The sequence below is a fragment of the Lynx rufus genome, unplaced genomic scaffold (genome assembly GCF_022079265.1).
Source record: "Lynx rufus isolate CCGP_SWC_20201006 ecotype Redwood Valley unplaced genomic scaffold, mLynRuf1.p SCAF_7, whole genome shotgun sequence".
Classification (NCBI taxonomy): domain Eukaryota; kingdom Metazoa; phylum Chordata; class Mammalia; order Carnivora; family Felidae; genus Lynx; species Lynx rufus.
The window spans coordinates 17,826,924-17,852,614 of NW_025814889.1; the positions used below are offsets into that span (position 1 = coordinate 17,826,924).

General features: G+C 35.6%; 1 protein-coding gene across 1 annotated transcript in view; it reads left to right on the forward strand.

The window, feature by feature from the left end:
* Positions 1 to 25,691, forward strand: part of MALRD1 (MAM and LDL receptor class A domain containing 1) — a 794,572-nt gene that overhangs the window by 235,788 nt on the left and 533,093 nt on the right. The window contains exon 20 of the mRNA XM_047066301.1: positions 25,012 to 25,099. Coding sequence (XP_046922257.1) covers positions 25,012 to 25,099 — 88 coding nt within the window. The remainder of the gene's footprint in view (positions 1 to 25,011; positions 25,100 to 25,691) is intronic.

A 25,691-nucleotide genomic window follows, 5' to 3' on the forward strand; every position in this document is an offset into this window, starting at 1 on the left:
CTTTACTCCTGTAGGCATAAAACAAAACAATTGCCATAGCTAGTACTTAACTCTTTCTGTGTGCTATGTGCTGTGTTTGGACATTATCTTTCCATTATCCTTCTAAAGTCCAAGACGAGGGTTCTGTTTTTTCATGGAGAAAATGAGGATTGTTCACTAAAATGTTAACCTTAGGAGAAGTCGGGAGAAGGACATAAGGAGACTATTTGTGTTATTTTTGCATCTTTTCTATAAGTTTAAAATTAGGACAAAATAATTTGTTTGAAATATTGGGTAGTAGAACCAGGTTTTTAAGATTTAGAATGTGGCTTTCAGAGTTAAAGTTCTTAATTACTAATTTAAATTGCTTTTAAAATAAAAGTTCTCTTGGACTCAAACCAGGACATTATGACATGAATGTGTGCCCTTTTTTGCACAGAGTGAAATGGAGTGTGTATTCAGACAGTAGTCAGCTGAAATGTTCTGTAATGGATATTAGTTTTTATGCAAATTATCAGTCTAATATTAGCACTTAGATTATAATTACCTAAGAAAAGGGACCAATTTCTTTTTTTTTCTTTAACAGGGACCAATTTGTTTTAATTTTTGCCATATCAGCTAGAATCAAAAGTATGTATGGAAGCATGCAGATGAATTTCAGTGAATATAGTGGTGACAATGCCCAAATAAGTGCCTAAGTAAATGACCTCCAACCTCTTACCTCTTGCTTTTCAGTGTTCCAAAAATGGAAATGCCAGCTTGTCCTGCCACCTCTATAGTTAATAACATGATATTTTTAACGCTTTGTCACCTTTAAGATGTTTTTGCCTTTTCCTTACAGACCTGAGTTCTTGGGGGAAGGAAGAATCATTTTGTTTGAATAAAGATGTTCAATTATAAAACCTTTGTAAGAAGCTTTAAAAAATTTTAGTTGGAAACAAATAATTTTTCATACTGATTCCAACATGGTGAACCTTTGTAATTCTAGCATGTGTTAAGATGAAAAATAGATTTTATCTTTTGTATGAAGCATAATGTAATGAAAACAAGATTGTAATGAAAAATGAGAATGACTCGAAATTGAATTTGCTTCAGATTGAAGCATTGAATTAAAATGAATTGGCTTATATTGCATCATGTTTATAAAGAATTTATCTTATTTCTTCAATGTTTCTTTTTGGGGGGGGAGAAAAATACCTTTGTAAGAAGTTTTCCTATTTGATTACCCCATTAATTACATTCATTTACTTTAAGATGCTTTTAATATGGAATTTTCTTCTTTTGTTTTTGATAAATACATGATTGTTATGTATTTATGCTGAATTTGATATTTGGTGTTATACATGTAAAGCAAATTGAATTTCTCATTTTTATGAAGTATAACTAACATGCATTGATATATTAGTTTCAGGTGTACAATATAATGATTCAATAATTCTATGCATTTCTCAGTGCTCATCTAGATGAACATACTTCTAATTCCCTTTATCTGTTTTACCCATCCACCCACCCATCTCCCCTCGGGCAACTACCAGTTCTCTGTATTTAAGACCGTTTTTTTGTTTTTGTGTTTGTCCCCTTTATCCTTTGTTCCTTTGTTTTATTTCTTAAATTCCACATATGAGTGAAATCATGTGATATTTGTCTTTCTATTACTGACTTATTTCACTTAGCGTTATACCCTCTAGATCCATCCGTTATGGCTGAGTAATATTCCATTATATATGTATATACACACACAACCATGTAATATTCCATTATATACATACATACCCATACCACTTCTTTATCCATTCATCTATGAAGGGACACTTAGGTTGCTTCCATATCTTGGCTAGTGTACATAATACTGCAGTAAACATAGAAGTGCACATATCTTTTTAAATGAGTCCTTTTCTGGCCTTTATTCAGATACCCAGCAGTGTAATTACTGAATCATATGGTAGAATTATTTTTAATTTTTTGAGAGACATCCATACTGCTTTTCACAGTGGCTGCACCAATTAGCATACCCATCAACAGTGCATGAGGGTTTTCTTTTCTCCACATCCTCACCAGCACTCGTCATTTCTTGTATTTTTGACTGTAGTCATTGTGAGAGATGTATAATAGTATCTCACTTTGGTTTTAATTTTCATTTCCCTGATGATTAGTGATAGGGAGCATCTTTTCATGTGTCTGTTGGCAATTTGTATGTCTTCTTTGTAAAAATGTTTATTCCGATTGTCTGCTCATGTTTTAGTCAAGTTGTTTGGTTTTTATTTGTTTATTTGTTTTTTGGCGTTGAGTTGTATAAGTTCTTAATACATTTTGGATACTAACCCTTTATCAGATATGTCATTTGCAAATATCTTCTCTCATTCTGTATATTGCCTTTTAGTTTTGTTGATAGTTACCTTTCCTATGCAAAAGCTTTTTTATTTTGGTATAGTTCCAATAGTTTATTTTTTCCTGAAGAGCTGTGTCTAGAAAAATGTTTCTGTGGCTGATATCAGAGAAATTACTGCCTGTGTTCTCTTCTAGGAGCTTTATAGTTTCAGGTCTCACATTTAGGTATTTAGTCAATTTTGAGTTAATTGTTATGTAGGGTGTAAGAAAACAAACTTTCATTCTTTTGCATGAAGCTCTCTAGTTTTACTACCACCATTTGTTGAAGATACTGCCTTTTTTTCATTATATATTCTTACTTCCCTGTTGTAGATTAATTGACCATATAGGTATGGGTTTATTTATAGACCCTCTATTCTGTTCCATTGATCTTTGTGTCAGTTTTTGTGCCAGTACCATATTGGTTTGATTACTACAGCTTTGGAATGTATCTTGAAATCTGGGATTGTGATACCTCCAGCTTTGTTATTTATTTATTTATTTATGTATTTATTTATTTATTTATTCATTCATTCATTCATTCATTCATTCATTTTTTCAAGATTGAATTAGCTTTGGGAATCTTTTCTGATTGATGTGGTTCTGTGCAAAATGTTGTTGGTATTTTGGTAGGTATTGCATTAAAGTGGTAGATTGTTTTGGGGAATATGGATATTTTAACAGTCTATTGGTTTTTCCAGTCCATGAGCATGGAATATCTTTCCATTTGTTTGTGTCGTTTTCTATTTCTTTCATCAACGTTTTGTGGTTCACGGAGTACAGTTCTTTCACTTGCTTGGTTTAGTTCATTCTTAGGTATTTTATTATTTTTGTTGTGATTGTAAATGGAATGGTTTCTTAATTTCTCTTTCTTATTAGTATATAGAAATACAACAGATTTCTGTATACCAATTTTGTATCCTGTGACTTTACTGTGTTTATTCATCAGTTCCAATCAATTGTTGGTCTAATCTTTCAGGCTTTTTATTTATTTTTTTTTATTTTTATTTTTTTAAATTTTTTTTTCAACGTTTATTTATTTTTGGGACAGAGAGAGACAGAGCATGAACGGGGGAGGGGCAGAGAGAGAGGGAGACACAGAAATTGGAAACAGGCTCCAGGCTCTGAGCCATCAGCCCAGAGCCCGACGCGGGGCTCAAACCCACGGACCGCGAGATCCTGACCTGGCTGAAGTCGGACGCTTAACCGACTGCGCCACCCAGGCGCCCCTCTTTCAGGCTTTTTATATGTAATCTCAAATAAATATCAATACATTCAAGAAGTTTGAGGTCACGTTATGCCCCTTTTTTGAACACAAGTGTATGAAACTGCAAATCAGCCACAAGAAAAAATTTGGAAAGAATACTAATCCATGGAGGCTAAATGATATATTACTAAATAATTAATGTATCAACCAATAAATTGAAATTTAAGAAGTGCATGGAAACAAATGAAAATGAACACATAATGTTTCACAATCTTTGGGATGCAGCAAAATCTGTTCTAAGATGGAAAATGAGAGCAATATAGGCCTACTCAAAAATCAGGAAAAATCTCAAAGCCCTTAACCTTACACCTAAAGGAGCTAGAAAAATAAGAATAAAACCCAAAACCAGCAGAAGGAATGGGATAACAATGATTAGAGTGGAAATAAATGAAATAGAGACTAAAAAATAATGGAGCAGAGTAGTGAAGCCAAGAACTGGTTCTTGGAAAAAAAAAACAACATAATTGATAAACTCTTGGAAGGTCTTATTTAAAAGGAAAAAAAAAGAGCACTTAAAGTCAAATGAAGGAGGAGAAATAACAACTGGCACCACAGAAATACAAAGGATTCTAAGAAAATATTATGAAAAATTATATGCCAAAGAATTGAACAACCTAGAGAAATGGATAAATTCCTAGAAACATACAATCTTCTAAAACTGAATCAGGAAGAAATAGAAAATTTGAACAGACCAATTACTAGAAGTGAAATTGAATCAGTAATCATAAAACTCCCAACTAAAGTCCAGGACAAGGTGGCTTCACAGATGAACTCTACCAAACATTTAAAGAAGGGGTAATACTTATTTTACTTAAAGTATTCCAAAAGTATTCCAAAGAAGAGGAACCAAAACTTCCCAATTCATTTTACAAAGCTAACATTGATCCTGGTACCAAAACCGGATAAAGATATTACAAAAAATGAAAACTGCAGGCCAGTATGTCTCATGAACACAGATGGAAACATCCTCAACAAAGTATTAGCAAACTGAATCCAACAATAAAAATACGTTGACTATGATCAAGTGGGATTTATTCCTGGTATGCAATAATGTCTCAATATTTGCAAATCAACCAATGTGATAAATCATATTAACAAGAGAAAGGATAGAAGCCATATATGATCATCTAAATGGATATAGAAAAAGCATTTGCCTTTTTTAATGTTTATTTTTGAAAAGAGAGAGAGAGAGAGAGAGAGAGAGAGAGAGAGAATCCAAAGCAGGCTCCAGGCTCTGAGCTGTCAGCATCGAGCCTGATGTGGGGCTTGAATTCGTGAACTATGAGATCATGACCTGAGCCAAAGTCCAATGCTTAACTGGCTGAGCCACCCAGGTGCCCGTAGAAAAAGCATTTGAGAGTGTACAATATCCATTCATGATAAAGACTCTCAATAAAGTAGGTTTAGAGAGAACATACCTCAACATAATAAAAACCATATTTGAAAAACCCACAACTAACATTATACTTAGTGGTGAAGAACTTAGAGCTTCTAAGATCAGGAACAAGACAAGGATATCCACTCTCACTACTTTTATTTATCAAACAAACAAACAAAAAAAGAAAAGGCATCCAAATTGGTAAGAAAGAAGTAGAACTTTCACTATTTGCAGGTTTTTTTTTTAAAGTACTGGAGAAACAATATGATAAAGTGGAAATAACTTTAAGGCAGGAATTACCATACTTCAATTCATATGTTGAAAGTTTTTACTAAGGGACCTTGTGATCTTATAGATGTTCCTTAAGCTTTCACTTACTTAATTCCTCATTAGAATAATGAAATGATCTACAAACTATTTCAATTATAAAATTATATAAATTCCAGTTGTTAAATTCACAACTGATAATTTTTTTTGTATATTTTAAGTCGCAACAATCTTTCCTAGAAACTTAAACTTAGCTTTATCATATCTTTAAAGAAAGCTTTCCTTAATTTCTAGTATAAACTACTATAAATTCCAATTATTTTTAAGTATCTAAAATACACTTAAGATCACAGTGTGTTTTTAATTTCCTTTCAGATAATTCAAGTTTTATTCTTGGATGTCAAGAACTCTACTTTCATAGTCTTAGATAAGGCCATTATACTTCCTCTTTCTTTTTTATGTGTGAAAAATATTGATATAATGAAAGGAAATAATTAATTTCCTGAAAGAAATGGAACATAAATAGCAAAAAATAACTTTTGAGGGGTGCCTGGGTGGCTCAGTCATTTAAGAATCTGACTTCAGCTCCAGTCATGATCTTGTAGTTCATGAGTTTGAGCCCCGCATTAGACTCTGTGCTGACAGCTCAGAGCCTGGAGCCTGCTTCAGATTCTGTGTCTCCCTATCTCTTTGCCCTTACCCCTGCTCATACTCTGTCACTCTCTGTCTCTCTCTCTCAAAAGTAAATGAACATTAAAAAAATAAAAAAGAAACTTTTGAGTATAATCTCCCTGTATAAATTTTAACTTAGTTCAAAGGTAACCTTTTTATTTAAGTGTTAATTCATGTCTGTTGATACATTCATTTGTTCACTGATATTAGGTCCTACAATGCCCTAGGCACTGTGCTATTTGGCGAGGATACAAACATGAATGCTAGATGATTATTGTCTTCATAGTGCACACAGGGGACAAAGTGAGACAGAGACAAGCAAATAATTACAATAAAAAAGGGAGTGACATCTGACTTAGCATGCTGGTTTCCATGAAGATGTTGTATGACTTATATCTTAAAGTATTAGGAGAAGACCATGTTGGGGTGGGGATCAGGGATTAAGGAGACAAGGAAACCTATGCAAATACACACACATTAGGGGTAGCATGTTCAGGGCACATGGATGGCTCAGTCTGTTAAGAGTCTGACTCTTGATTTTGGCTTAGGTCATGGTCTCGTTGTCCATGAGATTGAGACCTATGTTGGACTCTATATTGACAGTGTAGACACTGGGATTCTCTCTCCCCTTCTCTCTGCCCCTCCCTGGCTTGCTCTCTCTCTCTGTCTCAAAATAAATAAACATTAAAAAATTTTTTTAAAAAAGTGTGCAAAGCATGCTCTTGTGAACAACCACTAAGCAGTTCTAGAATTCATGGTGCATAAAGCTTGAGGCAGGGAAAAGTTTACAGAAGCCAAATCAGGGAATGTCTCACATGTCGTGTTCAAGAATGAATGCATTGATCTGCAGGTGATGGGAGCCATTAAAGCTTTTAATCCATTAAGTGAGTTAATCAGAAGAGAATTTTATATAGATTCACTTTAATGCCTGTGAGGAGGACATGTTTGAAGTAGGGCTACCATTAAATATATGCAAGCATATATAACATTAAATATACTATTAAATATATATGTCATAATATACTATACATACCATTAAATATGTTATAAATTTATATATTATATATATAATGGCATATATATAGTGTACTATATACATATATATAACATATGTAATATATGATATGTGTATTTTTAATGTATATATACACAAATATATATATTAGTCCAGGTGAGAGTCAATTTGGGCCTAAAAAGGGAACATAAGATAAAGATGGAGTGAAAAGGATTCAAGAAATATTTAAAAAGTGATGTCATCCCCGTTCATGCTCTCTCTCTGTCCCAAAAAAAATAAATAAACGTTGAAAAAAAATTAAAAAAAAAAGTGATGTCATTGAGCTCGCACATGTGACATAAATGAGGGGGAATGGTCAAAGATCATTCAGGATTCTGGCAGAGACAACTTTAGGAGCCATTGGTTGAAAGAATAGAGAAAGGGAGAGGGAGTTCTAGGGAGGAAGATGATTCGTTTCAAACATTTTAAAACTTTGACATTTCTGTGAGACATCAAAGTGGAAATGCCCAGCAAGTGCTTGGGAGAAAAGTCTGCAATTTAGGGCAGAGATACCTATGAAGTAAGATTTGGGATAATCATTCAACATGTCAGTGGTAGTTGAAAATACAGAACTGGATCACGCAGGGAGAATATAGAGAGAGAATACATAAAGACAGCAGAAACAGGTGACTTTTCAAGCACACATTTTGATCTCAGGCTTTGACCAGATGGTGTCGGTATATATGCTTGAACTGGCCCACATCTCATGGTTCTGTCATAGTAGGAGGTGAGATACTCCTACAGGTGCAACCCAGAAGTCTGGGAGAGTTTGTGCCCATGAGGCCATTCATGAGTGGGATGAAGCCCTTTTCTCCTCCTGGATTGAGAATTCTTAAATTATTTCTTAAGGTACCTCAGAAGGCCCATTAGGTCCTGGCACAGTGATAGACAAGTTAAGTAATCCTTATAAGCCACCCTTTCTTCCCTGTCTCACTCTGCCCATCATCCTTTCTGCCAGAGTTAATCTCTCAGATAAAATGCCATCTTTCAATACTTGCCGTCACATTAGGGAAAATAATTTTTTAATTTAATGTTTATTCTGAGAGAGAGAGAGAGACCAGGGGAGGGGTAGAAAGAGAGGAAGAGAGAGACAAGCCCGGCACTGTCAGCACAGAGCCCAACTCGGAGCTCGATCCCACAGCATCATGATCTGAGTGGAGACCAAGAGTTGGATGCTTAACCGACTGAGCCACATAGGTGCCCCAAGGGTAGGGAAAATATTTTGATATTTTAGAGATATTTATATTTGGAGATATTTATATCTCTAAAATTAGGGCTTCTACCTACAAAGCCACCACAAGCACATGAAATAGAAGATTGCTATGTAGAAAATTTGGCTTTACAGATGAAGTTGTAATTTTCTAAAATAACTTAAATAGTATTGCGGATATCCTTTTCCTTTTTTGTGTGCCTCACCTAGGAGTTGCTTTCACCTAAGTGTATGTTATATACAATGTATTTTGCATTTCACAAGTTTAGCTAGGAGTCTTAAAATTGCAAAGATCAACAGATATTTCCAATGTTTTTTTTTTTTTGCAGTTTTTCAATTGAGTTGAACACAAAGCTCTTAAATTTACTTTGATAGAAAAGAAATATGGATCCTAAAAGGGCAACTTTAAAATAGTGTAGCCTTAATTATTCAACATTAAGTGATTTGTTAGCATATTTTTATATTTTTCAGTTATTTACTTAAAAACTCAGAGGTTCTAAAGGGCTTTTTCATTGTGTGATTGATTCTGACAGTCAAAACAGTTGTAATCTATAGCAGGCATTTGTGCACTTTTCCTACCAAGAGCTAGGTAGTAAATATTTTGGGCTCTACGGCTCTAGAGTCACTGGTAGGACTGTTCAACTCTGTCACTGTAGTACGAAAGCAGCTTAAGAGAACACAAGACAAGTTGGTATGGCTATGTTTCAATTAAAGAAAAAGCTTCTTTTTTCCCCATAAGACTTCCAGTTTAAGAAAAAAACAATATTTACAAGTTTGCTGAGCCGTGATCTTTATAATGAGTCCCTGTGGATTCCACAAGATTATTATATTGTTTCAATATATAATAGAAGAAGTGTGTTTTGCTGTTGTTGATGATCTTAGAAATTCTAAGTCATCCTTAGTCATGATTCTTTGTTGTTTTTTTTCCCAGGTTGCCACATTATCGGTTACTGCTTTCAACATAACTTTTGAATAGTTTCAAGCATGATGATTTGTTTAGATTTCTTTCTTGTTTTAAAATTCTTTTTAATGTTTATTTGAGAGAGAGAGAGAGAGGGAGACAGAGTTCAAGCGGAGGAGAGGGAGAGAGAGAGAGGAAGACACAGAATCTGAAGGAGGCCCCAGGCTCTGAGCTCCAAGCTGTCAGCCCAGAGCCCAAGGCTGGGCTCGAACTCATGAACCGTGAAATCATGACCTGAGCCGAAATCAGACATTTAACTGACCGAGCCACCAGGGCGCCCCTGTTTAGATTTATTTCAATGGTTCCATAATCATATAACCAACACTTGCAGGCCTCTTCTCTCTTACCTGGGAGAACAGAACACATTCATTAACTGAAAGGTATGTTGCTAGATCAGTACCTCTTTGTCATCTAGGTTGGGGAAGACAGTTAAGCCTTGAACAACATGGATTTGGATTGCACAGATCCACTTATACGTGGATTTTTCCCCATAAATACAGTAGAGTACTGTAACGGTATTTCTCTTCTTTATGACTTTCTTAATGTTTTCTTTCCTCTCGCTTTATTAGAAAAACACACTGTCTAATGCACATAACATACAAAGGATGTATTAATCATCTGTTGTTGTCAAGTAGTAGTCAAGGTTTAGTAGTCAAGTTTTGGAGGAGTCAAAAGTTCTACCAGGATTTTCAAATGCAGAGAAGTGTGCTCCTCTGACTCCTGCACTATTCAAGGATCAACTGTATATACTAAGAAGAAACGGGGTAGAACCACTTTTCTGGTTCAGAAGGCTAAGATGTGGAGTGACGGTTCTCTGATGAGCACATCTGTTTTATTTTCAGAAAGTTTAACAGAATAGATTGGAAGGAGGTCACTAACACAAGGATGAAGGAGATGGAAGAGGGCATAAAAGTGAGGGTTTGAGAAGGGAAGCCTTCCTTTTAGCACGAAGATTCTTATGAATTACATGCAAGTGAATGTCCTCTTCTTAAGTTAAGCTGAAGGAATCCCTTTAAATCCGTTTATTCTCCTATCTAAAAGTGCATTCAAAACTAATCTGTAGTTTTCTAAGAATAGCCCTTTTACCCATATTTTAAAACACGTTAGGTGACGTTCTTTTTTAGTACCACATTATATAATGCTGTTCATATATGATTTACTACATTTATCCCCCCACTGATTTCTTCCTGTGGTATCACCTTTCCTTGAATGCTTAGATAATTTTATGTAAAAATAGGTTTTAAGTGATTAGTGAGAGGTGAAACTTCCAATTTCCATGTAATTCAAAATTAGCAGAGCTCCAAGGCTAATGACTTATGTTAAAAGGCCATTGCTTACTTGCATTTTCTTTCTTTTTTAAAAGAAATTGTTTTTAACATTTATTTATTTTTGAGAGAGAGGGAGACAGAGCATGAATGGGGGAGGGGCAGAGAGAGGGGAAGACACGGAATCCAAAGAAGGCTCCAGGCTCTGAGCTGTCAGCAGAGCCTGACGTGGGGCTTGAACCCACGAACCGCGAGATGACCTGAGCCAAATGTGGACACTTAACTGAATGAGCCACCCAGTATTTACTTGTATTTTCTGTAGAACTGGCAGACATGTCAATATGTCACTCAAAAGCCAGCTAATTTATATATATATATATATACACTTAGATTTAGACTTACTTTGAGACTGAGTTATTGCAGACTTCATCTGCCAGACCAAATGTCAACTGATCGTTCTGGATCTTGGTTTCCTTAGCACTTATGAAACTATTGCAGCCTTGGGTGTGAGATGTCCCTGTCATCTGTACCTTCCTCAGGGAACAGTGAGCTGGGATGATCCGGACCCGGGTGGTGACGATGGTCTCTCAACTGATTTTAGTTCGCATTTCGGTAACTTGTGATTTCTATCCATGAGCTTGAAGCATAGTATAAGTAAACGTACCTTCAAAATCTTGGGAATGAAAAGCACATCTAAATAAATTCTATATTAAGTAGCTTTCATATTGTATTCTAATTTTGTTTCAGTATTAAAATGTTGTCGTTAAAGGAGATTTCTATTCCTTAGAAGCTTAAATGCTAAGAGCTCACTGTGAGACAGTGTTTTTTTAGGTATACTATAGGCAGCAGGGGAGAACTAGAGAAAACAGAATGGATTCTTAGGTAGTAGAAACTGAACAGGGAGCTTATCTAAATGGAAAACAGTTTTCTCCTAAGGCTTTAGTTGGCATACAAGAGGCTACAAGATACAACTAGGAATCCTCCAGAGTTTAGGAAAAGGAAAAAAAAAATCCTTTTGAGCAATAAATAAATCTGTGCATAATATATGCTTTCTGGTAACATGATTGAACGGACAAAAATCTGGTTTAAGAGGCAGTCTTGGGGCGCCTGGGTGGCTCAGTCTGTCAAGTGTCAGAATTTGACTCAGGTCATGATCTCACAGTGTGTGAGTTTGAGCCCCGCATCAGGCTCTGTGTTGACAGCTCAGAGCCTGGACCCTGCTTTGGATTCTGTGTCTCCCTCTCTGCCCCACCCCGTTCACGCTCTGTTTCTCTCTCTCAAAAATAAATAAACATGAAAAAAAAAAGGCATTCTTATACTATGTCTTATCTCTACTATAAGGCAGACTACTATGTCTCTAGGGCATTTGTCTGTGTTTATATTCATACCCACATACATATATAAAATGCATATTAACACCTCATCTGGCAAAGGGCTTTAACTTTTCTAGGAATTTACCTTGTCCTTTTAAACACAGAATGTGGATTATATTAGTAGTTCTGAAATTTTCCTAATTATCAGAACCATCTGATATTTTCTTTTAAGAAAAATACAGATTCTCAGTCTTTACACATATCATACCAGAAGCTCTGGAGGGAAGTCCTAAGAATCTGTATTTTTAACAAAAGCCCTTAGTGATTCTGATGGTGAAACAAGTTTAGGAAATATTGGATTAAATGATGTCTAAATTAGGAGCCACGGTTATTTTCATGTCTGAGTCTATTTTTAAAGTACCTGGAGATAACTTGTGAATGTGATTATTCCATTTAGCTTATCTCTCAAATGGCATCAAGGGGCCTATATTCTCTCTTAATTGCCTTAAAAAGACACTGACTTAGATTTAGTTAATGGAAGATAGTTGAATTATAATAACCTGATGTTTTATACTCCTAATACAAGCTTCTGTTACTGGTGAAGATTTTATCTGTGTGCTACACAAAGGATGCTATGCCTTTCAATCAGGTGGACAACTGACTATGTTAGCTTGTTGGTATGGTCTCTCCAGAATATTCCACGCCACCTTCCCTCTACTCTGTATGCACACTAAACATGCTTCTGATCTTGGTTTTGTTCAAGTTGATTTCCTCTCCTGAAAACCTTATTTGATGACCAGCTGACATAGGTACTGAGGCACATTTCCAGTTATGCTGCTAAATTTTATATTAATAAATTGGCATTTTTTGGTTTCTATTCTTTTTCTGTGACAAATGCCTGGGTCACTAAAGACCGGACTCAAGGTGACTGTACTGAGTTGCAGATATTGAGAGAAGGCTGGCAAGACCTTAGTGTTTATTTTCTTCGGCTATGGAGTGGCTCCGTATGAAGGAGAAAACCCAGATGTAAATTGATCTGGGATTTCTGACCCAGCACTCTAAAGTAAATTATTATTTGAAACGCTGCTGGACACTAACTCGTTCTCTTGAAAAGAAGCCCCAGGGTAGAGACTGGCCACCAGAGGGAAGAACAAAACAGAACAAAGGAGAATTCAGGCTTATTTCCCATCAGTTGAAGCCGAGGTGTCTTGTGCTTGGGTATTTTCCTCAAGCAGAATTGGAACAAAGGGCCATCCAGCTGACCCACCTGAAAGTGCCGTCACAGAGGTTTTGATAACGAATTCCCTGTGTTCAAGGGGAAGTAACATACTAATTTGTCAGAAATTGATATCTGCTTTTTATTTTTATTTCACTTGGGTTGCAGGGACTTCCCAGATGTAAAGTACAGTGTGGATTTTACTCTAGGTCTCTGTAGTTAAAATTATCCACTTTTCCAAGCATTTAGGGAGGGATATTTAATTACTGTGTGAAAGGGTGTGCAACAGCTGTGGATATTCCTGTCTGTTGTTCTTGTCATTCTGTGGTTTAGTGAGGTCCATTATATATTTTAGCCGAAGCATGAATATATGTGAAATCAGGGATTTTGATGAACTAGATTCCCCCTGCTGAAGCTACATCATAATGCCCATTATGTTAAATTTACCAACCCCAATACTCTCAAATATCTATTCAGCAATAAATAGTTGGGATGGTTACTCATATTTCCACATGTGGGTAATAAAGATGACTTTAAAATCAGATTTTAACAGCATCTGCAAAGTGCCTGTGCGCCTAATAGTGGCAAACACCTAAAGCTATGTTGCAAATGGCGTATTACGTTTTTAGAGAGAAAGAATGTAATTCAAAACATTGGTTTCAAAAGCAATTACTATTTTAACTAACGTTATATTTTAAAATCTAACTTGGAAAAAGTGTTGGTTTTTGAAGTATAGTGTAGAGGAAATCTCATCTATGGTAGGACTTTGAAGTATAAATGAATATAATGTACCATGAAAATTAAAGTATGACATGTTTGGAAGACATTATATTAGTAGGGCAACAGTGCTACATACTCAGTTGTTACAAATTTGTAATCAGAATTAATAATTATCTAGATACAAAGAACTATCTAAATTGATCTTGTATTATTTTCATAGATCCCCCCGTTCTTTAATTCCTATCAGTCACTGATTAGTAAACAGAAAACAAAAACAAAAACAAAACAAAACTTAGAAGCCTAATAAAGGGAAAAAGAAAAATGAAAAGTTAAATTTTGAGTAAAGTTTTTGAATTTTTTTTTAAAAATTTTTTTTTCAACGTTTATTTATTTTTGGGACAGAGAGAGACAGAGCATGAACGGGGGAGGGGCAGAGAGAGAGAGACACACAGAATCGGAAACAGGCTCCAGGCTCCGAGCCATCAGCCCAGAGCCTGATGCGGGGCTCGAACTCCTGGACTGTGAGATCGTGACCTGGCTGAAGTCGGACGCTTAACTGACTGCGCCACCCAGGCGCCCCAAGTTTTTGAATTTTTAAAACTAGTTAAGAATTAGACTCTTTTGTGAACGTTTTGGACATCATTTTACCAACAGAGTCTATATGTGGACCTGTGGGTGAGTTATTTAAACCTTCTGGGTCTCATTTATTTAAATAGAAAATAAGAGTTTTGGATTCCAGATGCTACGTGCTTAAATTATAGAATAAAAAAAAAGTTGCAAGACTGTCTGCAATTGAGACAGCTAACAAATACATGGAAATAAAATCCCTGTAACAAATGGAATGTATACTATTACAGAAAGAAAGTAATGATTCCAAAATGACTGAAGGTTAAATGGAAGAACCTGGAAGTGCAGATATATCTGCATTAGAAATGGAAAAGGGAGAAAAGCATAAGAAAGCTATACAAATACAGGTAGAAGTTGAATTGGAATCTGGGAACAAGGCTGTGTAAAGAAGGGAAAGATATAGGGAGCTGTAAAAGAAGAAAGAAGCAGAATTTGTCTATAATTTAGATATGTAGGGTGAAATACAAGGACAAATCAATATGTACTGTGCTTTTCTGTTTATATGATAATCATGTGTCATGTGAAACATGTGGGCAGTATGGTATTACATTATGAGTAACATCAATAGTTTTATTTTAATTTAAATATAGTTGACATACACTATTATGTCTCTGGTGTACAACGTAGGGATTCAACATTTATATACACTACAAAGTGATCAACGTGATAAATCTAGCTACCATCTGTCACTGTATAAAGTTGTTACAATATGATTAACTATATTCTCTATGGTGTATATTGCATCCTTCTGTCTTATTTTATAACTGGAAATTTGTACTTTTAATCCCTTTCCCCTATTTTACCCATCTCCCACCCTTCTCCCCTCTGGCAACCACCAGGTTATTATCTGTATCTTTTTTTTTTTTTTTTTTTTTAGATTCCACACATACATATACACACCACATATTCTTTATCTATTTATCTATTGATGGATATTTAGGTTGCTTCCATACCTTGGCTATTGTACATGATGCTACAGTGAACATAGGGGTATGTATATCTTTTGGAATTAGTGTTTTCATCTTCTTCACATGAATACTCAGAAGTGGAATTAGGGAGTCCTATGGTAGTTTTATTTTAAATTTTTTGAAGAACCTCCATATTGTTTTCCATTGTGTCTGTATCATTTTGCTTTCCACCAGCAGTGCACTAGGGTTCCTTCCCTAGGTTTCTCCGCATATTCACCAACACTGGTCATTTCTTGTCTTCAGTAATAGCCATTCCAACAGATGTTATGTGGTATCTTATTGGTGTTTTGATTTGCATTTCCCTGATGATGAGTGACCCTGAGCATCTTTCTATGTGTGTGTTGACCATGTGTTTGTCGTCTTTTGAGAAATGCCTATTCAAGTCCTTTGCTCATTTTTTAAAAAAGATTTTTTGGGGACAGGGTATTGAATTGTATGAGTTCTTTATATATTTTGGATAATAACCAACCCTTTATTAGTTATTCCATTTGCAAATATCTTCTCTGATTCAGTGGGTTGAGCTTTCATTTCCTTGATGGTTTCTTTCACTGTGCAATGTGTGTGATACAATCTCATTTTTGCTTTTGTTTCCCTTGCCTGAGAAGATAGATCTAAAGAAATATTTCTGAGATCAGTATAAAAGAGCTTACTGCCTATGCCCTCTTCCAGAAATGTTATGGTTTCTAGTTTTACATTTAAATCTTTAATCCATTTGAGTTTACTTTTTAACATGGTATAACAAGGTGGTCCTGTTTCATTTTATGTGTAGCTATCCAGTTTTCCTAACACCATTAATCGAAGAGATTGCCTTTTTTCCCACTGCATATTTTTGCCTCCTTTGTCAAAGATTAATTGACTGTATAAGTGTAGGTTTATTTTTGGACTCTATTCTGTTCCATTGGTCTGTGTGTCCATTTTTGTATCAGCGCCATACTGTTTTGATTACTATAGCCTTGTTGTATAGTTTGAAATCACAGAGTGTAATGCCTCCAACTTTCTTTTCTCAAGATTGCTTTGGGTATTGCAAGTCTTTTGTGGTTCCATGCAAATGTTAGGATTTTTTGTTGTAGTGCCATGAAAAAATGCCATTGGCATTTTGATAGGGATGGCATTGAATAACATCAGTAATTTCAGTTGAAATTAGAAGTTGCATTTTTCCCTAAAAATATTCCGGTACTTGTTAAGTGTGTTTACAATGCTGTGTGTCCTCAATGAACCTCATGAAGCCCGTCCCTCAAGTCTCCTACAGGAGACAAACATTTAAATGTACAAATATTGATACAATTAAAAGTTATGAGAAATTTGTAAAGGGAAATTTCTCGAGCTTGTGTGAAGTCTTCTCTGAGGAAGTAACATTGAAATAGGATTTTTAATTCGCAATAACTACTAGGTGAGTATTAATGGGATATTAAACCAAAGCAAAAGGTAAATGAGGGTTATCGTTTGGGTTTTAATCTGTGACCTAATTTTTGTTGCTTTAGGCCTGGGTCAGTTCTAAATTGCCACATAGAAGTAGGGGTTATTATTTGGAGCCTCCTTTCACACAGGAAGAATGAGGGATAGATGACTAGTGTTGCAAAAAGACATGGTATATTAAAATAATAAATTGCAGCATCACTTATTTTCCTCTAAGTATTATCTCTAGTGGTGTAGGGGATGAAAAACTTGCCTGATTATTGGGTAAAAAATAGCATTTATGAATTTTAGACCTATGCCATTTAAATGAGAATTTCACTCTGGCATGTATGAACCAGTCACGAGGACAGTATTGTGTTGCATTCTATTAAAATCTTATTATACATATTGTATCATTTTTAAATGATAAAAACCTATTTTCATGAACTTTTAAATTAATAGTTCCAAACCTTCTTGACTTTTTTCTCTCTAATATCGACCAGGCTATTTTCAATTAAATGCTTCTTTGTAACCTCCAATCCAATAGGTTCCATAAATTCTTAGGACTGAAGAAATTGAGTACCATTTGTCCTCTTTCAAATAATAGATGAGATGTGAAATGGGTTGGATGGTATATGAGTCTCTGGAGGATACTTTAAAATAGCATGTGGGTTTGTAGAGTGTCAAGTAGCAAATTAGTTTAAAACTGATGAACATTTCTCTTTTTTAAACTGAGGCATATTAGGCGACTATATTGGAGGAGGGGGGACTCACCCAAATTTTGGCCCTTTTTGTACATCTGAAACTACCTGGAAAGAAATGTATCAGAATAATTGTAGTTTGCCAACCCTTTCACAACCATGGAAAGCAAATCAATTTCATATGACTTGAATACTTAGAAATTATTTTTTAAGGTTTCTCTTTCTTTCATTCAAGAGTAACAGAAAGAATTCTATCTAAATAAAGAAACATGAATGATATTTTGAATGACCTTATTTCCTCAACCACATTCTCCTTCCTTGATTTTTTTTTTTTTAATCTCTACTCTCAACACAACAGAAGCTCTGACGGGAAAAGATACTGTGGGTGTAAAAGGAGCTAGGCCAACGGCAAGTGGGTGGCCTTTTCTGGAAGACTACAACAAATTATGCCCATTTTGTTCCAAATAGTATGAAATTAGGTATTATGTAAGAGAAAAGGAGGCTGAGTTGATATAAACATTTTAATTTACACATACATTAAGGGGAGTCATGGTGCTTCCGCAAATTAAATGTATCAGCAGTGTAGCAACCATCCGTCTTCACTGTTGTAAGATAATTCTCCATAGATTTCTTATGTTCTTCACAGCTCAGCCTCTGAGTAAAGAATGAATAGCTTTTACCCTGAGACATTTGCTCACTAATTCCAGATTAAGCATCCTCTCTTCCTTCCTCCTATCGTCTCTCTCTGGAGTTGAAGAGAAGCAGGTGTACCAGCAGTTTATAAGAGCTAGGCTCCTAATGTCTGGGATCCTTCTCTATGGTACTACCCACTTCACGTGGAGGGGACACCTGGGCATCATCATGTTGCCCCTGGGAACTGCGGAACCAGTGGAAGGTATTTTTCTGGCTGGTGCTCTTTGCTGTCCCTCTAAATCAAGGACCTGGTATGTGTCTATGAAACAGAGGCAGGCTGCCTTGTTAGTCTGCAAATAGGGTAAACTCTCAGATCCTTCATGGTCTTTGACCTAACATGCACAAGGAATTGCAAACTCAGATGCCTATGGGAACCAGGCAAGGGACAGGAATCGGAAGTCGGTCAGGTGTTAAATAATAAATGACAGCTGACACTCAGCCTCAGAGTTATGTTTTTGTTTTTGTTTTTAATTATAAAACTGAGCTTTATTATTGCTGCTCTCAAGTCCTTCACAAAGAAACATGTAAGTCATTATGGTTGTACCAAATAGCAACTCTGTAGCCAAGGATTTGCCGGCAGTTCCATTTCAGACCCTATTTTTGAAGATTTTTATGTCAAAAGTAAAATATTTGCTTTAGGGTAAAATTGCAATGAGTATTCTCAACCCAGGAGCATGTTGCTTTGCTTCCTATTTTAAGAAAATCTTCCTAAAGTGTCGTCAGTTTTCCCTGAAGACTTTCGTTTATATCTTACCTGATGTGAAGATTCTCAAAATTAAGGTTCAACTTATTAATTATCTAGACTCTAATTATAAAAAAGTGGCAATCTCCTAAACTCAAAATTTTCCTTCTAAGCTGTATGTGAATCATCTATGAAAATGGGAAATAAGGGTAGCATGGATAAATAAAGGACCTAATAAATTCCAAAACTTCATGTCGATTAGTAATTTTCTTCTTTCATTTTCCTTTTATTTTTTTAAATATAATTTATTGTCATGTTCACTAACATACAGTGTATCCAGTGTGGTCTTGGCTTTGGGAGTAGATTCCTGTGATTCGTCACTTACATGAAACACCCAGTGCTTATCCCAACAAGTGCCCTCCTCAATGCCCATCACCCATTTTCCCCGCTTCCCCCACCCCTGCTTCCTTCCACCCTAGTTGTCACCATTTAGTCTTTTCTGTCCTAGATGGTGAGAAACCAGCAGGATGGACTTTTTTTTGATTCTTTTTGGTTACCATGGAAACACTTGGCATAATACCGAAGCACACAGTCATTGACGAATAAAAAAATCTTAGCAGGCCATATATGACATTCCCTGACATTAGCTCAGAAGAAATATGGTAAAATATGGTAATAAGAAATATGGTGAAAAGCCAAAATAACAACAAAAATTTTGCCATGATTTTTTTCCCAAATAGGGTCTTACACAGATGAGTCAGACGTCAGATGTTTTCTTTTAAGTAATTCTTTTATAGTGCTTGTCCTACTAACCTGTGTCCCAGCATGTTATTTCATCTCTGCTAGTGCCGTTATTTTATTTTTTATTATCCATTTCTGTGTTCAGTGTATACACAATTTAGTTAGAGCTTTTGTGGCCCATGTCTAATGATAAATGGTTTTCACATGTATATACAAATATACAAATTGGAAAACTCTAATTATTTTGCACTTTTTTTTTGTATGTGATGTGGCCAGAAACATACAAGGAAAGAGATTCAGAAAAGTAAAATTTGCCAGGCAGAAATCTAAGTTTTATTTCATAGAGTTTAGTTTCAAGGTTATATAAATAAACTCCAACAATGATTTAAAAACCTTTTTACGTTGGGGCACCTGGGTGGCTCAGTCAGTTGACCATCAGACTCTTGATATCAGCTCAGGTCATGATCCCAGGGTCATGGAATCAAGCCTCTGAACATGGAGCCTGCTTAAGATTCTCTCTCTCCCTCTGTCCCTTTCCCCCACTCATGCTTTGTGTATAAAACAAAGACAGCAAAACAAAACAAAACCCTTTTTTATGTTGAATCTATTTCCCTAAGTATTAGCCTAGAAAGTTTGGGATCCTAAAGTGGCTTTCTATGAGCCCCTAAAATTATACGTTATGTGGTAAAATATTGGTGAGTTGTCTGAATGAGTTTATAGGAGTTTGGCTACCTCAGCTGTTAGTCAACTATAAAATACATGGGAAAAGAGAATTTTATAATGTCTTTAATTTTCTTTGTTTCTGCATTTGTAATTATGGAAATAGTAAATGAAAATAAGTGGGCATCACTAAGAAGAGTAAGGAAAAACAGATACTCTCTGGAAAATTATTAGTGGATAGCAAGAGAATTTTCATAGCTAAATTTAAAAATACATTGAGATACTTGGGATTACTATGTGCTAATTATAAAATGCCATGTATGAAATTAGCAATTTAGGAAACAGTGAAAATACTACTTAAGAGAATGATGATTTATGGCAATAAGTATAGAATAAATGTTTTTATTTGTTTATTGAGGTATAGTACATGTAATTAAAATTCACCTGTTTAGGTGAGCAGCTCTATGAATTTCAGCAAACTTAACACACTTGTGTAACCACCACCACAACTAGGACAGTATTTCCATCATCCCCCCAGATTCCCCATTCGTTTTTGTCATCAATGACCTTCCTCCCCGCACAGCCCCTGGCAACACTAATCTGATTTCTTTATCCATAGTTCTTCCTGCTCTACATTGTTGTATAAATGGTTTCATCAAGCACGTAGCCTTTTGCGTCTGGCTTCTCCCACTTCGTATAATGCTTTTGAGATTCACAGCTGATGTTATATGTACCATTAGTTTGTTTCTTTTTATTGCTGAGTGGAATCCCATTGTAAAGATCTCCCATAAGTTGCCTTACTGTTTACCAGTTGAGGGATATTTGGATTGTTTTCAGCTTTTGGAGATTATAAATAAAGCTTCTATAAACTTTGTGAACAGGTTTTTGTTTGGTATGTCTTCATTTCTCTTGGATAAGCAATGTTTATGTGTGGGATTGCCACATTATAGGGAAGTGTGTTTAATTTTAAGAGAAACCGAAAAACCATTTTTCAAAGTGGCTGTGCCATTTTAGATTCCCATCAACAATGCATTGGAGTTCTAGATGCTTCATGTTGGGTGTATGTGTGTGTGTGTGTGTGTGTGTGTGTGTGTATGTACACACATTTTAATTTCAAAGAATAAGTCCTTTCTTTCAAGTCTCTCTGAAGATGCATTATAGTAAAAATTGATATATTCTTGAATTTTGTGTTCTTTTACAAACACGGGATGGCTAAAGTAGTAGGTGTCAGGGGGAGTTAATGCCATTTTTTCTTTCTTATGAGTTAATTCACCCACATATATACATATATGTGTCAGTAAATTGAAAATATTATAGTAAGATTATGATTAAATTGTGTGTTACACATATACAATGACAGTAGTTTCCAGATCATTTAAAACGTTTGGTCAGTAACTCAGAGATTCCTAAATATAGAGACAGAGGAGTTCAGGCAAGTCTTTAGACCCTTATTAATCTTTGGTTATAGTAAAACTAAAAGTTGCAGTGTAGTTGACAAGGCCATTCTGTCTTTAGTTGGAGCATCTAGATGTGGCAGCCCATGAAAAGAACAACTTAGATTCCCACCAACAGTGCAAGGGATACAGGAGTACTGATGCATAGGGGCACTTGTACCCCAATGTTCATAGCAGCACTCTCAACAATAGCCAAATTATGGAAAGAGCCTAAATGTCCATCAACTGATGAATGGATAAAGAAATTGTGGTTTATATACACAATGGAATACTACGTGGCAATGAGAAAAAATGAAATATGGCCTTTTGTAGCAACGTGGATGGAACTGGAGAGTGTGATGCTAAGTGAAATAAGCCATACAGAGAAAGACAGATACCATATGGTTTCACTCTTATGTGGATCCTGAGAAACTTAACAGGAACCCATGGGGGAGGGGAAGGAAAAAAAAAAAAAAAAAAAAAGGACGTTAGAGTGGGAGAGAGCCAAAGCATAAGAGACTGTTAAAAACTGAGAACAAACTGAGGGTTGATGGGGGGTGGGAGGGAGGGGCGGGTGGGTGATGGGTATTGAGGAGGGCACCTTTTGGGATGAGCACTGGGTGTTGTATGGAAACCAATTTGTCAATAAACTTCATATAAAAAAAAAAAGAACAACTTAGAAGGGCTGGATGATTTTACAAAATTTCCAAGCCAGTGATAGTTCTAATGTAAATAGAATTGGCCTCTACAGATCATTCAGGTCATTTAGACCAAACTGGAATTTTCAGTTGCCCTTTAAGTAATTCAGTAAGGTACTAATGGCACTTAAGAGTGAAATGTGGCTTCTCTGATTTCTAAAATGGCAATACCGCCCTGCATACAATAATGTTTGTGTTTTAATATCCTTCCATTTATTCTGGGAAAAACACCAGAAATGAAAGTGAATTTTCCAGAACAGAGACACTTGGGTTTGTTCTTTTTTTGTGTGACTATTTTCTTAGGACTAGTTTCCTAGGCTAACATGCCAAGCTTTTTGCAAGACCACATTTAATATAGGGCAAAGGTAGAATTAAGCTTGAACATTCGTAACTTTTTCTCAAGATGTGATGTGTTATCAAATAGGCTTTTTTTTTAAATGGCTGACTTAATTTAACATTCAAAAGAGGCTGGAACTGCAAATATACGTACAAACTGAGAGTTTTACTATTTTAAGTGGAAGCTGTTGTTTATTCTCAAGAATGCTAACATTTAGAGGGTTCAGAAATTGAATATATTTTGGCAAAAATTGTGATTACATTGTGTCTTAGTGCAAGACCCAAGTGTCTTCTGCCTCAAATTATTTTTGTGTCTTCTTATTGGTATCTAAATGTGAGACAAACACTCTCAAAATGCTTCTCACGTAATATACAATGAAATCCAGAAAAAAGCTTTGTGCAAATAGCATCCACTCAGATGCTGCTTACCTGGTATGGCCCACAAATGGAAAATTTGTAATTTTCACAAATGGCCCATTTAGAAAAAAAAAATTTTAATGTACATTTATTTTTGAGAGAGAGAGACAAAGTGTGAGCGGGAGAGGGGCAGACAGAGAGGGAGACATAGAATCCAAAGCGCTGGAGACTCTGAGCTATCAGCACAGGGCACAAGGGGTGAGATTGTAACCTGAGCCCAAGTCAGATGCTCAGCTGCTCAGTCGACTGAGCCACCTAGGTGCCCCTCAAATGGCCCAGTTTTTAAATTTGTGGCTACATAATGGCAACAAAAGAAAATACTTTGGAACAGTTGAGCCCGTACTCTCATGTGGAGCTTTGTATGTGTATATGCCCCCGGTTAGCTTACAGATATTTTTATGTATAAGAATGGTACTTTCCATAAACTTTGAGATTTTGATATCAATTTTCTGTCCTTTCTCAATAAGCTATTCTATTCATGAGCAGTGTAACAAAGGCAGTGTTTCTTATTATTTACCCTAATTTTTCCATTTTCTTGCATCTTCTGAGTCTTTGTTACAATGTCCTATGTTGTATTGCAGTGGGATAGACATAGTGGTCCAGGGAATTTGTTAGTAATCAGTCTTTGCATATACTTTTTTCCTATTGTTTACCCAACTGCAGTCTTTGTTTTTAATAGAACAAAAAATATTTTCTTACAATGTGTTCTGCTAAATTCTGACTGCTGGTTTTTAGTTTATTAGAATAATTGTATGATTTCGTACTGAGTATTCTTTCTGCATTTTTGTTTTCCTGGCCTGTATTATTCTTTGATTCATGATTGTGGATAGCACTGTTAAATAAATGTTCCTCAGGCAATATTAGTTGGGTTATATTTGCCCATTAGTTGGATCCATAAACTTTTCCCACGTTGATTGATTTCCTTACTGACAAATTATGGAGAAAATTCTGGTAGTTCTCAAGAAACACTAGGAAGTTGGGGGAAGATGTCAAGAGGTTTGGGGTCAGTAATTTGATCTTTGAAAACTTTCTCCAAGTGAGACATCAATAAATCATGTGAGATAACTTTGAATAGAAGCACAGAATTTTAAAAAAATGAAATAAAATTTCAGCTTCTACATATAGCATCTGTGAGGAAAAATGAAAACAGAAACGTATATTCATATAACAGTGGAAGAAAAAAATGTTTTTTAAGTTTGAGTTTGCTTGAAGTTCTTCGTTATTAAACTTTAGCAGGATTCCTATTCAGTATGCAACTGAATTTGCATAAGTATTAAAATAATTTATCATGATTAATTCTATTATAGTAAATTTCAGCCCTAATCACAATCTGCCATATACTGTAGTGGTTTGTCAGTATTTCATATTTTACTGGAGTTTTGGTGGAATTGCAGCTCCTGTAACAGCACAGATGTCATCTGAGTTCCCCATGATTAATGTGGTTCTGAAGGAGATCTAATAACCATTAGCCAGTTTCATAAAGTGTTACAGAATAAGGTCAGCGTGGGAAAAATTTTAAAGTCTTAAGAATGTACGTTCTAGCAAGTACCTGTGGCCACAAATTGGATTTCTTGAACAATGAGGAGATTTAACCTTGGAAACAGATGAACTCCTTGGGCAAAGGTGGGAAGAGGAGACTGTGATTTGCCTTCAGATACTTAAAGGATCATGAAAAAATATGGCAAGTCTAGAACTAAAGGTTGAAAGTTATAGGGAAGTAGATATACATTTGATATGTTATAGTTTCAGAAAATCGCCGGAAACACCATGGGCTTCATGGGTCTAATGGGCCCAAGAAGCAAAGGAGCTTCCTGTTACTGGAAGCATCTAGGTAGAGCCAAGGTGCCTACTAATAGACACTACTGGAATTTTCGTTTTTAGTGGTTCAGAAGAAAATTTTGTTTAGGTAAATTCTGATTTTTTTTTCTACCATGAGTTTCCATAAATTAAAATCCTTCACAATATCAACAAATTTCTTATATTTTTCTTAGATTTTGGTGGAGGCTTCAGTAGGAGACGGCTTCACCGGAGACATTGCAATTGATGATTTGTCATTCATGGATTGTACCCTTTACCCTGGTAAGGAAGAATATTTAATTTTTTTAAAGTTATTTTCAGAGAGAGAGAGAGAGAGAGAGAAAGCACGAGTTGGGGAGGGACAGAGAGAGAGGGAGAGAAGGAGTCCTAAGCAGGCTCTGCACTGTCAGCACGGAGCCTGACAGAAGGACTCAAACCCATGAACTATGAGATCATGACCTGAGCCAAAGTCGGGTGTTTAACTGACTGAGTCACCTGGGTGCCCCAGGAAGAATATTTTAATATATGAGCATTTTCAAACCTGTTTACTTGAAAAAAAAACTGTCAAGGAAATCAGTATTTCATTTCTGTAAGTTTTCTAAATATACCCTCACTTCTGTTCTAATCTGTTAACCCTGGGAGAAATTATTGTGAATCTGCTGGTAATTAGTCTTAACGTCTTTGCAAACATAGTACAGAGGTTTGAATCAGCTGCTTATGTCTCATCACATGGAAAACACTAGGAAATCACATCTGAAGCTAAACTATAACATCATTATATTTGAGGGATTATAATAACCCAAACTGGTTGCCTTATAATTACATTGTTTTGGAGACTGTGTTAATCTCAGTTACCTTCAGAGATGTTTTACTG